Here is a 15797-nt window from a genome sequence, read left to right as displayed (position 1 = left end):
CCAGATTAGCCGCTCGTTAGCATCAAACGGCTGCTAGCTCTGTTGGTGCTAACTGGTCACCTTGCTGCGGATTAGAGAGTCGGATGGGTCGACAGCCTGTTGCTGCGTCTGCTGACTTGTGTCTCAGGTGTTCGGGAGTCACGACGAGAAAACACCACAGCTAGCACACCAGGAATTAGCCTGTCCCCATTCAGCCACCTTGAAGGAAAGCTTCTTTATAGTTGTTTTTTTCAATCAAAGTGGTGTCCTTGCGGTCGCAGCAGAATCAGAAATATTCCAATCCCCCTCGTCATTAACAGGTTTCGCCTCCCTTTTATTTTCGTCGGCCATCCAATCTGGACAGCGGGCGATAAACGCCGGGCTAAAATTAGGAGGCCACCTGATCTCCTGCAGAGTAGGGCGCAAGCTGAGGCTCCGCCCACTGCTGCTGCTGGACGCCGTCCCAGTCGAGGGGGAACTGCTTTCTGGCCAACGGCAGTCAGGTGCCATCGGTACTTTCCGATAGTTAACAACACAAGTGGTGATGCACTGATGCTATGCTAAGTCAGGCTCTCGTGTTGGCTCAACGGAGCACTTGACTAACTTTGCTAAGCTAAAGCCCCAAACTTTTTTTTTTGTTTGGCTTGAGTATTTGTTGACTTTAGCGTTTGATATACCCTTGTTAGCTTAGCTTATTCACTCCCACACCTGTGGAGAGTTGCGAGTTGCGAGTGATGTCCCGGATTTGAAAGTCGAGGAGGTGGCAACCCTACATGCGTAAGACTTTTGTCACGCTAAAACAGAGCTGCTAAATGTGCTGTGCTAACCTGCTAGCACTTTTGTGTTAGCGTGCCGTATATTGTTTTTGTGGGAACAGCTGTTGCATGTTTTCTAGGAGACTCTCAAAGCCCAGAACAATGAGCTTTAAAGGTGCTAAAACACTTAAAGGAAATAAAGGCTTCAACGGGGGGAGCGGCAGCAGACAAGTATTTCTGCTCCAGGTCTCACTGGTTTCTCTCTGGGCAGCTGGCCGCGTTTGTATTCAGCTACTGTGCTGCTGCTGCTGCTGCTGCTGCTGCTGCTCAGGGAGCTGACTCATGTTTTCCCTCTGCACTTGATTTGAAAAAATAAAAAAATCAATGTACTTCAGTCGGCGGAGCAGGGAGGAAAACCTGTTCATGGGCTAAAGTCAAGTTGCTAATAAACACGCCATCCCTCCTGATACCTCAGGACACTTTTCTCACGCCAGAGTCTGCGAGACCGAAATACAACTCATCCCTCCGTCTGATTGAGGCCCAACTGGGAAGAACAACAATTAAAACAAATGTGTGAACTCGTCCTTTACAGTGTTCTGAAGTCACTCCTCCCCGAAACCCTGATTCATCCTTCACCGCTAGGATGCTGAACCACCTCCCCACCCCATCACCCCCTTCACCAGTGGTCTGTGAGTCATCTTGGCAGATTGATGTAACAAGCTCCGCCTCCTTCGTTCCCCTTCCCTCCCCTCTTCACCCTGTCTGGACCTTCTCCCAGACACACACAAACTGCACAAACGACACCTGATTTAAGGTGCACAGGCATTGTTCGCTGCCGTCCGAGTGTTTAAGTAAGTTAGCATTAGCCCCGCCCCCGCTCCCGCTGGATTTCCAGAGAGCCCCCCGCCCCGTTGCTGATGGCAGGGGCAGAATGCTTATACTATAATCACGGTTGTCCGAAAATAGCTCCCCGATAATTGATGTTGTCATTTAGCGAGCGCAGGAGCCAAAGAGCCACGCTGAGCCCTGCGGGTCTGAGTCCGTTCCATCGCCATGGCAGCAGTAAACACAGGCAGCAGCTCGGTAGTAACAATAGGGCCTTAAACTGAGCCCTCGGGAGGGGTGCTGGCTAGCTAGCTGTGTGGCTAGCTGCCAGCTTCAACGCCACCTGTGTCGTTTGATCCAGTTGTGTTACGCACACCAAGAATTTCGCCACCAAAGGCAAGTCAGTGGGGATGCGACACAGAAATAGCCACAAAAGACATGACCAGTTCAAGTCCAGGCTGGAATGGAAGCAGGCGGGATAAGAAAAGGTTTGGGTTTACGTAATGCCGAGGCCTGAGAGCAGGCTAAGTTAATCTCGTACTGAGTGGAAGGTGCAACTCTATAATTCTCTCTGGTATTTGACAGCTGACGGAGACACTGGTTACGTGTAGCCAAAGTGGATGGATAGAAAAATATATGTTTTTCATGTACCCTTGTCCTTCATATTCAAAAAATCCAATAAGAACCTCGAGGGCGGTGCTGCTGTACATGCCAGCTGTTAACATGTCCATTCTGTGCCAATGCCAGCTGTGTTCCTGCTACATCATTGAAAGCACCCCCCTCTCCCCTCCCCCCTGTGGCCCCACGGTCAAGAGTCCTCATTGTATATTTAACACAGAACATCCACGCTAAAATAAAGTGAAGGTGATGACGCACCTGCAGGGCCTGAAGCCATGCGGACGTGACTCACATTTATAGTGGCGGGGAAATAGAAGGAGACAGCTGGGGGGTAATGGGCAGTTCGGGGTGACTCGGTCCACGAGGGGCCGCAGACCAGATCGCAGCTTTTTAAGATGGATCAGAAAGAATGCCGACTTTAAATCCCCGCTGCCCTCATTACTGCACTGTGATTACGTTGCTAAACGTCACTTGTGGCCACTTTACCTCCCTAATATGGACTTTCTCCCCTTATAGTCGTCCGTCTCTCATGCTTGTCTTCACTTCCATCCCGAGGGTGTGAGGGTGGGTGGGGTTGGGAATGGGTTCTCCGAAAGCACCATCCAGCTGATCTTTGGCTACACCAACTGATCTCGCTGGGTTTATTTTGACCCCGGGAACTGACAGCAGAAGGCTAGCACTAGCGTCGGACAACGCCGCCGCTTCTCTCTAGATATATTTAGCGGCTCTTTTCCCAGAGCTCCAACGGGTTGGCATTTGGCGAGAGAAACTGGATCTGCGGCTCTGAAATAAGCTCACTGTTCCCCCAAAAGTGTCCCAGAGTATGTGGACCAGGCGACCCTGGATCGGGCACTTGGTGCTGGTGGCTCTTGCAAAGTTCCCTCTCTGAGGGTTCTGACTGATGTCTTACTGATTGAAAAGCAAAATGCTTTTTAGGCATCAAGGTTGGTCAACACTGTACAACTCAGAAAGGGGAGGTACCTGGTAGGCACAGCTCAGCCATGAGGATGCTGAGCTATACAGCGTCCCTTGGCATTATTTCACCAGGGGATTCCTTTGCATCAGTGTAATTTGATGGTGACTAAGGGAAGCTTGACTTGGAAGTTTGACCGGTGTCTGTCCTTGGCAGCCTTACTCTAGTCCCCTTCAACAGGTGAAGGTACCCTGCAGGGTGATTGACCTCTGTTTGGTTGGCTGGTTGACGCCAGTCTGTGTCATCGTCTCTCACCCTAACCCTAACCCTAACCCAGGTTGATGTTTCCAGATGAATAACCACCCGGCGTGGAACCTAAACTGAGTCCCAAACTTCTGGAAGTTTTCTATTTCTGCAGATGACGACAAAACTTTTGTCAGCTGTGATTTATAATCAGCCTCCAATTTGTTGGCAGTGAGATCACTGCTTTTAATGCATCCTAGACCCTCCAATGAGTTCAACCTGTTGAATGTTGATGAGCTTTTAAGGCCCATCAAAAGGAGATTCACTTTGATTTTCTGTATCACACACACACACACACACACACACACACACACACACCAAAACTCTCTCCATTGATGAAACACCTTGAATCAAGCTGGGAGCCAGGTTGTCTGATCCCACCTGCAGCTGCCAGAGCTCAGAGCACCAGCGGGCTCGCCTTAATTCCCCTTTAATCATCTGCGCCACACTGCCCTCAATCTGTCAATCACCCACAAAGTCTCCATCAAGGCCCTCGATGGCAGCAAGAAAAAAAAGTGAACAGAAAAACAGAAGCGTGGCGATGCTTTGGAAGTCAAAGAGTTGAAGCTCAAACCTTTATCTCTGCTCCCACATCAGTTTCCCAACAAACGTCTCTGCAGAATTTCAGCGAGGCGGTTTTTGTCAGGGGTGTTTTCTGGTGGCCTTGCTGCTCCTCCAATCTTCCTGCTTACCCTTCACCTAAAGAAATCTGCTGATCAATCTGTTGGCCGAGCGCCGACCTGCCGGCTTTTGCGGCATTAATGCTATCACAGCCACCCGAACCGATTAGTGCTGCTTGCGGTCACGCCAGACCCAAAGTCTGTTAAAGCTGCATGTGGACCGTGCCATCCCGTCCGTCCATCTGTCAGCACAAATATTTACTATGGGGAGGTGGAAGGGTGGCGGGAGAGGTCGCACCTGTTGACTCATCGGATCACCATCGTTTAGAAAAGTCTTCGTTCTGTCGCCTTCCCAGACTCCTTTTGGGAGGGTTTTCGATCATTGTGTATGCAGATGATGTGCGAAAGCACGTCGGTTAACCTGCAAACTGCCCATCCATTCTTTCTATGTGGCTTTTGTCTGCGCCACCTGCTGCCCAAAGCATACCGGCACATCCTCGGAATCTACGCATGTCGCTGGACGAGGCCGCCGGACGATAATGCCTCCTGTGTATTTTTCCGCATTAGAAAAGGCGTTTTGCGTCCTGACTCTCGGCGACTGAAGCGGAGACGTTTGGCCGGGGCTTGACATTTCACCATCCTGTTTCCAAACTGAGACTCCAGCGTCCAGACTTGTAACTTGACCCCCCTCTTCGTCGTCCCCCCCCAGTCCCTCCTGCCTCAACACTGTATGGCACTGCTGAGTCTCAGTGAGGTGACTCGGGTGGATGAGTTATCGCTGCTTAGCTTTTTCATGCGTCTGACAGATGGAGCGGCCGCTGACCACCAGGGCGTGATCGGGTTCGGCCCTGGTCAACGTGATTCACTGTGAAGTGTGCAGGAGTCCAGGAAGGAAAACGTGCAAGTGCAACAACAACAACAATGGTGGTCTGGGATTTGGCGGGGTAGCAGGAAAGAAACACAATTAGCTCTAGGTGAGATTAGCTGACACTCTAGAACCCCCCCAACAGATGCTACCCCCCCCCCCCCCCCCCAACACCACCATCCCTTTGCTAATTAGCGACAACCTTGCAGAAAAGCTTCAGATTAGTGTGTCAATAATCCATGGCAGAGTTGAGGATTCAGCCACACTTACTGGAGCACCAATTAGAGTCACAGTGACACCAGGCTCCACAGCCAGGGGGAGAACTTTGGACTGCAGATGGACGTGCAGCCGCGATGCAGAAGATGCAAAGATGCAACATTTCTTTTCTTTTTTCTGTTTTTTTTTCAATGGCCTTTAGAGGAGAAGAGAAGAGATGTGATCTCTGCCTGTTCTTACCTCCTCAGCGGCTCCTCCAGCCTGCCGCGCTGCGCCGCCCGCCGACGTCTGGCGTTCTGCTCGCTCACTTGCTCGCCCTCGCTGTCCTTCTCCTCCTCCCTCTCCAGTGGTAGCGGCGATTTCGTCCTCACGATCCAGGTGGTGGCGCAGCAGCAGCCCCGTCTGACAGGGAGCTGCTGACTGTCAGTGTGTGTGTGTGTGTGTGTGTGTGTCTGCAAGGAGAGAGAGAGAGAGAGAGAGAGAGAGAGAGAGAGAGAGAGAGAGAGAGAGAGAGAGAGACAGGCAGGGGAGCAGCGACACAACCCGCCATGCAGCAATCAGCCTTGTTGCGGTTAAATTTAAACCGCCCTGCCTCCTGACACCTTGAGCCACACACACACACACACACAAACACACACACACACACACACACACACACACACATACACACACACGCACACACACACACACACACACACACACACACACACACACACACACACACATACTGCAGCCATATGGTCCCCACACAACAGACTGAACCTCCCAGGAAGAAGTTGTTATTTGGGAAAATATTTAGACAGGGATTTGTGTGAACATTATTCTAACAAAACTGCATAAATGTAATTTTATTTGATCTTCCTGACTACCAGTAGTTAAAATTGAATAAATAACCCTGAATATTTCAAGCCCACTGCATAATCCCATTTAGGGCTCTTTTTTTTTTAAAATTATCACCAAACAAAGATTGGAGAATTAAAAATAAATGTGATTTGGACGATAGTTGTTTTCCTGGTAGTCAGGAGGGTATTTAGGTTGGACAAAAATTTCCAGACTTCTTCTTTTCGTTACCTGCAGTGCGGTCAGGACTGGTCTGCTAGCTTAGCACAGTACCAAGTTCAGATTTTTGTCAAATCTTTTGAAAAAATGACAAGGTTCAAACCAGACATGATTTCAACGCTCGCAAATACAAGTTTTAACTTTGTGCAAAGAAAATGTAATAGTGCTCTAGTGTAGTGTAATGTTCTTCAGGTGTTTTCCCCAACCTTCTAGTGGAGTTGCACCCAGAATAACCAGCCCACGCTCCAAGTGTCGCCCGCTTCCCCGGTTCTAAAAAAGAACTGGGTTAGATTCTGATGTAATCTAAGGCCAGAGGGTCACAAACTGCTGCGTCACCGGGTCGGTGGTCATTGTCGTGCTCTGCGTGCTCCTTCAGTGAGCTAGCGCTTGGGCTTTTTGCTTGACAGGCAAAAGTATGGAGGCTAACAAACAGGGACTGACCCTCCAGGTTGCTGCTAATGCGACTGAATGTGTGTAATTCCTGGAACGCCACCTGCCACAGCCGTAATCTTCAGGTCCAGGGCCATTATGTTCCCCTCTTTGTTAACATGTTGGCAACAAGCTAACCTCCACCACAGCTAGCTGTAGGCTGCTGTGTGTAGCCATCGCCTTTTGCTAGCTAGCATGCCTCTTCGCGCCTAGCTAACATTCTTAGGTCCTGTCCACACGGGAAGGTTTTTTGGTGGAAACGGTAAAGTATTTAACCGTTACGGCGTTTCGTCCACACGGCAACAGCGTTTTGGGTCCCCTGAAACGGTATTTTTTGAAAACGGGTCCCAGAGTGGGACGCCGTTTCGCCGTTGTCACATCGTTGCCGTCTGGACGGTGAAAATGGCTTTTCCTTGTAAAAAACGAAGACGTCATCGCACCGTCACTGTCATGTGACCGGAAAAAACACGGCTTGCAGCGGCACAAACAACAACGATAGCGGCCAGCGGAGTTGTCTTAGTATCGCAGGCGCTTCAAGATTTGTTGGCAACATTACCACAAAACCTCACAAAACCTCAGACTCACTTTTTTCCTGCTACTCTGTGTGTTTAGTGTGTAGCGGAAATGCCCTCTTTCTAAATCTTTGGTCCGGTGGCTGTGTCAGCGTCTGTTAACAGCGCCACGTTTGGGTGTGGCATACGCATTACATCGTTTTCACCCACCGTTCCGTTTCCATCTGTCAGCGTGTGGACGCCACTTTTTTCCACCCCGGGAAAGAAAAAAAAGGGCAATGTTCCCGTGTGGACAGGGCCTTAATGATGAGTGTTCCAGCTTCCAAAGCCAGCTACTGCAACTGCCACAGCTACTTAAAGGCCTTTCCGATGAGCTAACATGCCTTCACAGTTGGCCCATCAGTCTGAATGGAGTAGCACCAACTCCGGGTCAATAGCTCGGGGGTTAAATGCAGCGCCTAGCGCAGCCCTTTATCAAAGTAAGAAAAGTTATTTGAGGAAGTGTAAGTTAAGTTGGCATGTAAATAAACCTTGGGGGGAACATGTGCCATGTGATGAAATTACATATCAGACACGGGCAAAATATAGGAAGCGCTCAAGCTTGTGAGGAAATGTGAGAAGCTAACTTGGCTGGCTAGCTAGCTAGCTCAAGACGGAGTTTCTAACTTGGTAGAAGGTGAACTGGTTAAAAGGCCCAGAGATGTGAAGGTCTGGGATTGAAACCTGAGGTCTGCGGTAAATGCAGGTCCCCTGCAGAGACCCGGCTGGTCTGGTCTGGTCCTGGGGTCTGCAGAGATCAGGCTGGTCTGGTCTGCTCCTGGGATCTGCAGAGACCCGACTGGTCTGGTCTGGTCCTGGGGTCTGCAGAAACCAGGCTGGTCTGGTCTGCTCCTGGGGTCTGCAGAGATCAGGCTGGTCTGGTCTGCTCCTGGGGTCTGCAGAGACCCGGCTGGTCTGGTCTGGTCCTGGGGTCTGCAGAAACCAGGCTGGTCTGGTCTGGTCCTGGGGTCTGCAGAGACCCGGCTGGTCTGGTCTGGTCCTGGGGTCTGCAGAAACCAGGCTGGTCTGGTCTGGTCCTGGGGTCTGCAGAGACCCGGCTGGTCTGGTCTGCTCCTGGGGTCTGCAGAAACCAGGCTGGTCTGGTCTGGTCCTGGGGTCTGCAGAGGCCCGGCTGGTCTGGTCTGGTCCTGGGGTCTGCAGAGAGCAGGCTGGTCTGGTCTGCTCCTGGGGTCTGCAGAAACCAGGCTGGTCTGGTCTGGTCCTGGGGTCTGCAGAGGCCCGGCTGGTCTGGTCTGGTCCTGGGGTCTGCAGAGACCCGGCTGGCCTGGTCTGCAGAGACCCGGCTGGTCTGGTCTGGTCCTGGGGTCTGCAGAGAGCAGGCTGATCTAGTCTGGTCCTGGGGTCTGCAGAAACCAGACTGGTCTGGTCTGCTCCTGGGGTCTGCAGAGACCCGGCTGGCCTGGTCTGCAGAGACCCGGCTGGTCTGGTCTGGTCCTGGGGTCTGCAGAGAGCAGGCTGATCTAGTCTGGTCCTGGGGTCTGCAGAAACCAGACTGGTCTGGTCTGCTCCTGGGGTCTGCAGAGACCAGACACCTGCCCGGCCATCACAAACTTCACAGCAGGGCCCGCTGTGAAGTTTCCGGCCCGTCGTCATTCGTGAGTGTGTTTGTGATTGGGACATAGATCGCGACACAGTCACTACCGTATGTACGCACGCACATGTGTGTGTGTGTATGTTTGAGTGTTTGAGTGTGTGTGCGTGCCTGTGTGCGCGCACCGTATCCTGTTACTTCATCGCCATTCTGTCTGTTCGTGCCCATATTAAGACATCCAGTACGCTTATGAACGTACATTGTTGACCTTTGACCTGGTTTGTCACGTAAATCTCTTTTGACTGAGATAATAATAATGAATTAACTTGTCAACTTATCAGGTGTGTGATTTTAACACCCTCAGCCTGGACTGGCAAAGACAATCAGCCCTGGCGTTTGAGGTCTCCACCGGCCCTGTGCCAAAGCCACGCCCACTGAATGAAGACACTTCACATTCATTTTGGCCATATAGTTTTACTGTGGAAAGAACAACAGTGATAATAGTGTTCTAAATATATAGAGAACAAAACAATGTCATTCAGGATACATCACTTAATGAGAACAGACAACAATAAAGAGGCATGTGAACAGACTGAGGCTCAGTCTCAGCAGCTTCATCATCACCACCTGCACCACCTGCACCACCTACATCAACTACACCACCTACACCACCTGCACCACCTACATCAACTACACCACCTGCACCACCTACATCAACTACACAACCTACACCACCTGCACCACCTGCACCACCTACACCACCTACATCAACTACACCACCTGCACCACCTACATCAACTACACCACCTGCACCACCTACATCAACTATACCACCTACACCACCTGCACCACCTACATCAACTACACCACCTGCACCACCTACATCAACTACACCACCTGCACCACCTACATCACTTACACCACCTACACCACCTACATCAACTACACCATCTGCACCACCCGCACCACCTGCACCACCTGCACCACCTACATCACTTACACCACCTACACCACCTGCACAACCTACACCACCACCTGCACCACCTACATCAACTACACCACCTGCACCACCCGCACCACCTGCACCACCTACACCACCCACACCACCTGCACCACCTGCACCACCTGCACCACCTACCTCCCTGGGCTGCGGCCGCAACGCCATGCACCTCCTTATCCACCACGTCCCTGACAATAGGTGACTTGGATGTAGCAGCAGTGACACTACTGTAGCAGCCGGTGTCGGCGACGACGGCTCCAGGCCTACGTCCTCGCTGACAGCAGCGCTCTTTACAGCAGGCTGCTGCTGCTGGGAGAACAGCGAACAGCCATCTGCCTCCAGACATTTCCTTTATTTTGTCTCGCACCTCCTCCGCACCACCTTTGACTTTTTTATCTTGTTTTCGCTCCATTTTTTAAATTACAATTTTCTCTCCGATGATGCCGGTCCCACCTTCAATTAGCGTATCCAAGCCCGCCACCTTTTCTTGAGGTAGTCACGTAGACGTATGGAGCAAACCATTGGCAGTCTCAACCTACCTCAATGTAACAGGATCATTTATGTTTTAATAATAATTGTAGAAGAAGCTGGATATTATTTTGTATAATTTCACAAAATTTAGTGGTAACACCTGACAATTAAGCCTCCTTTGTTTAATGTGGAACATTTGTCTCCAAGCTTCAGTCCCCTATGGACACCTGTTGGGGGCACACTCTATATAAGAGTTTTTCCCGCCTCACATCTTCCCTTTTGTTCCATGTACTCCGTGGGAGAGGTGAGCCACAGTGAAGTCTACTTTTAATTTCACACTTTGGTTGTATACGTTAATGTCAATTAATTTGTGTAGGGGGCTCCATGTATGTATCAGCAGTTGACGGAGGATTTTGTGTTGCACTTTCTGTTGTCAGTTGCCAGAATAAACGGAGATAGCCTCCAGAGCTGAACACGGTGTGGGTCACTCAAACTCAACACAACGCAAACGACACGATTCAACCGGTTACATCTACCCAGTCACAATCACCTCACACACCCCCATGACAGTGGGTAATGGACCGGGCCGCCCAGTTTCTATTAGGGCCGGCTGATGAGCGGTGGCTGCGCGTTTTTATTATTATTAGATGTTTTGGGGGGGCTTGGCGGCCCCAGTCCGGGTCCGGGGCTGAACACCCTGGAGTAAAATACTTTTCATCAGCTGCACAATCAGAACCAAATGTTGTGCCTCTAGCCAATCACCTGCCGTCTTACATCGACTCCCCGGAGCAACACTATTGGCCAATTTACAAGCAGACAGCTTTGTGTGTTCAGTACAAAAGTACTCAAGAGCTTTTACACAATGGCCAGTCTGGATTTGTAACGTGTCACTGCCTGTGTGTGTGTGTAATGCGTGAGTGATGTCTGAGGGGCTTTCATAGCTGTGTTTGTGTGTCTGTGCTACAGCAGTGATTCAGGTTCATCAAAGGTTTTGTACTGGAAGAGGAACGTTGTCCATTGTGCTTAATCCAAAATCTTTGGAATGTAACCCAGTCGAGTTGGTTCATTAACAAGGTTCTGCATCAAATCTTTTCAAATTTAAAACCTTTTAACCCACATTAGCAAAAACCTCACAAGGCTAGCTGTTAGTAAGCTAACTAGCCTGTAGCAGCAACCGTCAGGGCGCCTTTAAATGGGATTGTCACTCAGTAGTGATTTAGAAAACCGGCCCAGTGCTTCCACTGCTCTGCCTGCCAAGTCATAAAGCAGCGCTTTTCTCCTCCTCCTCCTCCTCCTCCTCCTCCGTGTCCTCCCTGTGCATCATGGGAGGAGGGCGTGTTTAAAAGCGGAGGTATTTACGACTCAGCGCTCTGCTCCGGAGCTCTGCAGACAGACACACGTCACGGCAGCCACAGGATAAAGATAGTGGACTTGGCCCAGCCGCTTATTTTCTGTCCGCTGAGATGCTGTGTGAAAGCCACTGACCTGACCTCTGACCTCTGATACCTCCAGCATTATGATATCTGCGCTCGCAGGGCAATTATTAACTCGGCTCGGTGCTAATTTCATCCTGTGATGTTAGCTCTGCTGTCTGTTTAGCGATGAATAGTGTTGCCACCCGTCCTGTTTTTCCCAGAATTGTTCTCTTTTTTCACCACCTGTCCTGGGAAAAATAAAATCTCTCCCAGGACACAATTTGCCCCGTTTTTTTAGGGAAAATGACAAAACCTCATTTGATTTCTGTCTGTGGTCTACTCCAGTAGAATACGCGATTGTCTCATATTTGGCAACTAAAAAACCTGTCCCGTAATGAACTGCTACGGGACACACTTCACTTTGTCCCGTATATTTCGGGGACGCCTCTCCGCCTCCGCCTCCGTCCGTCCCCTCCCCCCACCCTCCCGTCGACAGACTTGAGACCCCCCCCCATCCCCCCAGGATGTCCCGGATTTGAAACTCTAGGAGGTGGCAACCCTAGCGATGAACTGTACAGAGACACAGTGTGAAGAGGCCACACTGGCAGAAAGATTTTTAATAAACTGTTTTCAATCTAGTTTTTGGTTTGTTTGTTTGTTTGTTTGTTAGTTAAAGTTGTGTAGCTGGAAACGCAGCTGCAGACGCTATCATCAAAACCAGGGGATTCTTTGGTGAACACAAACAGTGCGTGTGCAGCGATAGGCCCAGACTGACTCGGTGTCAGCATATCTTTGTGCTTGCTTGGAAACTGGTGTTTGGCTCCATCTAGTGGCCATGAGAGTACACTGCAACTCGTTCAGGGCCACAGGTGAAATCAATGAGCGCGTTGATTAGCTGAAGGTCTGTGTGTAGATGCCAACTGCGCTAAAACCAGACAAAGAAGAAGAAGGAGGAGGATTGGGTCGGCGTCAGTCTTTCCCAGTCCCAGCGCTAGCTGACATGGCGGAAGCATTGTTTGACGCCTGGGGAGAAAGCTCTCCGCGCCTCGCGGACATTAGGAGGAAGCTGGACGTCGAGGCGGTTGACTCGAAAACAGGTGAACACACGTCAAGTGCGCGCGCACAAGCGGCCGAGTTGTGCGTGCCCACGTTTCTTCCTTGTGTTCTCCCTCCCAGACTTACGTGAGCTCTCCATGCTGCGAGGCATGACGGGTTACCAGCTGACTCCCGAGGACGTGGACTTCCTGCAGACGATGCTGGAGGAGAAGATGGTGACCAAGCTCAAGGTTGCTGCTGCTGCTGCTGCTGTGGCATCACTGCTACCAAAATAAAATGAATAACAAGTTGTTGTTGTTGTGGGTCATCAGAAGCAGCTGGAGGAGGTCCAGTGGCTGCTGCAGCTTGAGGCCACCGCCGCGGCTCAGGCCTTCACTGACAGGCGGGCGCAGGAGGCGCTGGAGAAGGTAAAGTGGTCAATGTCACTGTAAGGTGTCTGAGACTTCCCAATCTCCCCCCAACAAAGCAGAGACTTTCCATTTAATTCCACATTGCACTTGTACATGCAAACCACATGTACAAGTAGAATAAATACATTAAAATTACATAGTGATTATAAAATGTGTATTTTCAGAAAGCGATTTAGTCCTTTTCTCAACACTATGTTTTTAGTTAATTGGGAAAGTATTTGGATAGTTGTGAAATTCTGGCAAACTATTTGTTTCTCTATAAAATCAACGAGAATCTCTTCTAAATAAAATCTAACAACAAATATATTTGGTCAAACTTTCCAACAATACTATTTTGCCCTAATGTGTTTATAAAGGAATCACACAAAGAGTTTGCTAACTTATGAAAATATAGTTGTTGTTTTTTTAACATGAAAATAACAGAGTGGACAGTAACATGACAGGGTGGACATTTTTGGCTAATGTTAGCATTTAATTAGCACACGTGGACCTTACCGCTAGCTAAATGGTTCAGTTAGCAATCGGGCTGTGTGCTGTTTAACACAGATATTTTGAGTTTCTGAAAGGTTTTTATATTAATGGATATTTCACTATGACATGTTAAGCTTGACAACATCAAACTACACATCACAAATGATGAAAATTACGAAAAATAAGAGTAAATACTTACTCTGCAACTAGCCACTGTTTCAGTCGCCATTGAAGAAAGGCAAAATGGTGCTTGTGATGTTACTGAAAACATCATTAGGTTTCTTATAGGGGCAGTCAGCCCAAAATGACAGGGGGAGGGGGCAGCAATTCCAGGGACACATGCAAAATGTTCAATATTATTATGAAAATAGAATATACATAATAAAAATGAGTTGTTTTATTAAATAACTTGTTGTGACAGTAAGATAATGTAAAAAAAATATATATATATGATTTAGTATAATTGAACCATTTCTGACAAACTGAAGTTAGCAACAGCTAACTCTTTATAGTATTGACCCAAAGGCTGCTGCTTCTAGAGACCCTACCCTAACCCTGACCTCTTGATTGCATCTGTCCTATGGCCATGTTCTGTCCTCCCACAAGCTGCCCCGCTGGGTGAAGGAGGTCCTGGGGTCGACCTGGTCCTCGGCCAAGACCCACGGTCTGGACGCCAAGGCCCTGCTGGGCCTGCTGAGCTCCCAGGAGGTGGGCTGGGTGGTGCAGAGGAAGAGGGTGCAGCTGCAACGCATGAGGGAGGCGCTGGAGAACAGGTCAGTGTCTGGTGGGAGGCCTGGAGCCAAGCCAACTAGCAGCCCAGCCTGATGACAGGTCTTGTTCATTATGACCTGCAGTGCGGCAAAGCTTTTCTGACTGACTTGTGTTAAGCTCACCACTATGGAATCACAGGAGGGCCAAAATTAAAAATTAAAAAAAAATGGAAATGTAAAGGTACATTTTGTCTTGGCCTTTTCTGATTTGTTATTGCAAAAGACCAATGGAAAAACAATGGCAAACTTGCCTTTTAATCAGATGGCTGTGGGCGGGGCTTCCTGACCAGGATGAGTAATCGACACCTGATCGCTCCATGGATAGAATAGCTAGGCCATCAGGTGTTGATTACTCATCCTGGTGGGAAAGCCCCGCCCACAGCCATCTGATTGCTTTTGCTTTTACCGTAAAAGCAAAAGACAAAGTTTACCTTTATATTTGCATTCATTCATTTTGGCACTCCTGTGATTCCATAGGCCACGCCTCTGGAAGTGGAACCTACATGAAAGCAGGATGTTGCTTTCAACACAAACTCAACCTCATTCCTTTTAAACACACAAATGCTTCAATTCGCCGTCCACTTTAAAATTTCTTTGCATATTTTACAAATTGATTTTGCTCTTGATGGAACTTCGGGATATCAGCTGGAGAGACGTTTGTTGTTTTTTGAACATCCAAAGAAGTCAAAGGTTAATATGAAGAAAATGCCAACCAATCAGGAAGAAGAAAAGGGCTGAAGAGGAGACGCAGCTTCAGAAAGTCTTTGTTAAGGAACAGGTGAGTGCAGCGCCACCTGGTGGCCACTGGGGTCTAATGAACGGCCATTCTGTTCATATTGACAATGTTGCTGTTTGCTCCTCAGTCCAAAGTGCAAGCGCTGATGACGGAGCTGTCAGACCTCAAGTCTCAGCTGGAACAACAAGAGGTGGGCTCTCTGCGGGGGGGAGGGGGGCTTCAGAGTCTTTAGCCGCTAATGCTAACATAGTGTCGTGGATTTGACAGCAGGCGTACGGAACTCTTGAGACAATCAGCCGAGTGAGCGCCAGGATTAAAGGGGAAGACAGGGCTGCGTCTGCAGGGCAGCAGCAAGATGCTGAATATCAGCTGAGGTCCAGCACGGAGGGAGGACACAAACACCAGAGTGAGGCCACACCCACGCAGGACGGCAAAAAGAAAAGTGCAGCGGCGAGGCAACGCCCAGCGGCCAATCAGGGCGGAGTCAAAGAGAGACTCTCAGGAGCAGCGTTGACGGCTCGCTCAACATCTGGCAGTGCAGCTGGGACACCTGGCCCAGTGCCTCAGGAGGAAGAGGAAGCCATGAGCAGGAAGTGGAAACCACCAATCAGGAAACACAGAACCGTGGCGGCAGCGTCGCAGCCAGGGGGCGCCGAAGAGCCTCAACATGCTGGTCTGAGGAGGTCCAAGAGGATCGTCAACAGGAAGTGAGCGTCTCTGCCAGCAGCTCTGTTGTTCAGCTGCTGATCTCTATATGTGTTGTTTGTTTTAACCTTCTGCATT

General features: G+C 49.7%; 3 protein-coding genes and 1 long non-coding RNA gene across 6 annotated transcripts in view; 3 read left to right on the top strand and 1 right to left on the bottom strand.

Moving 5' to 3' along the window:
- The window catches only part of filip1l (filamin A interacting protein 1-like), a 38571-nt gene extending 33044 nt beyond the window's left edge, over positions 1 to 5527 (bottom strand). For 2 of the 3 annotated variants that reach the window (XM_076048665.1, XM_076048666.1), the window contains exon 1: positions 5335 to 5527. The gene's annotated coding sequence lies outside the window, so the exon portion shown is untranslated. The remainder of the gene's footprint in view (positions 1 to 5334) is intronic. The other variant, XM_076048667.1, reaches the window with a different exon arrangement.
- Positions 1 to 15797, top strand: part of LOC142903095 (uncharacterized) — a 179007-nt gene that overhangs the window by 131192 nt on the left and 32018 nt on the right. The window lies entirely within an intron of this gene.
- The window catches only part of LOC142903135 (uncharacterized), a 143995-nt gene that overhangs the window by 111014 nt on the left and 17184 nt on the right, over positions 1 to 15797 (top strand). The gene's annotated exons all lie outside the window — the stretch shown is intronic.
- LOC142903136 (uncharacterized) lies at positions 12566 to 15725 on the top strand. Its single transcript, XM_076048628.1, has 7 exons — positions 12566 to 12668; positions 12748 to 12857; positions 12939 to 13034; positions 14115 to 14281; positions 14999 to 15056; positions 15142 to 15238; positions 15358 to 15725. The coding sequence occupies exons 1-7, from the start codon at positions 12572 to 12574 to the stop codon at positions 15723 to 15725; spliced, it is 993 nt and encodes a 330-aa protein (XP_075904743.1). The 5' UTR covers positions 12566 to 12571.

Source organism: Nelusetta ayraudi, unplaced genomic scaffold (genome assembly GCF_046127955.1).
Source record: "Nelusetta ayraudi isolate G7.1 ecotype Tasmania unplaced genomic scaffold, CSIRO-AGI_Nayr_v1 ptg000106l, whole genome shotgun sequence".
In the NCBI taxonomy this organism is placed as follows: domain Eukaryota; kingdom Metazoa; phylum Chordata; class Actinopteri; order Tetraodontiformes; family Monacanthidae; genus Nelusetta; species Nelusetta ayraudi.
Note: the sequence above shows the minus strand (reverse complement) of the source record. Positions and strands in the feature narration are given on the sequence as shown.

Coding starts and splice junctions, on each gene's coding strand:
- LOC142903136 (XM_076048628.1), top strand. CDS start 12,572: ATGGCGGAAGCATTGTTTGACGCCTGGGGAGAAAGCTCTCCGCGCCTC. Junction 12,858..12,938: donor AGATGGTGACCAAGCTCAAG/GTTGCTGCTGCT, acceptor GTGGGTCATCAG/AAGCAGCTGGAGGAGGTCCA. Junction 15,057..15,141: donor AAGTCTTTGTTAAGGAACAG/GTGAGTGCAGCG, acceptor TTTGCTCCTCAG/TCCAAAGTGCAAGCGCTGAT.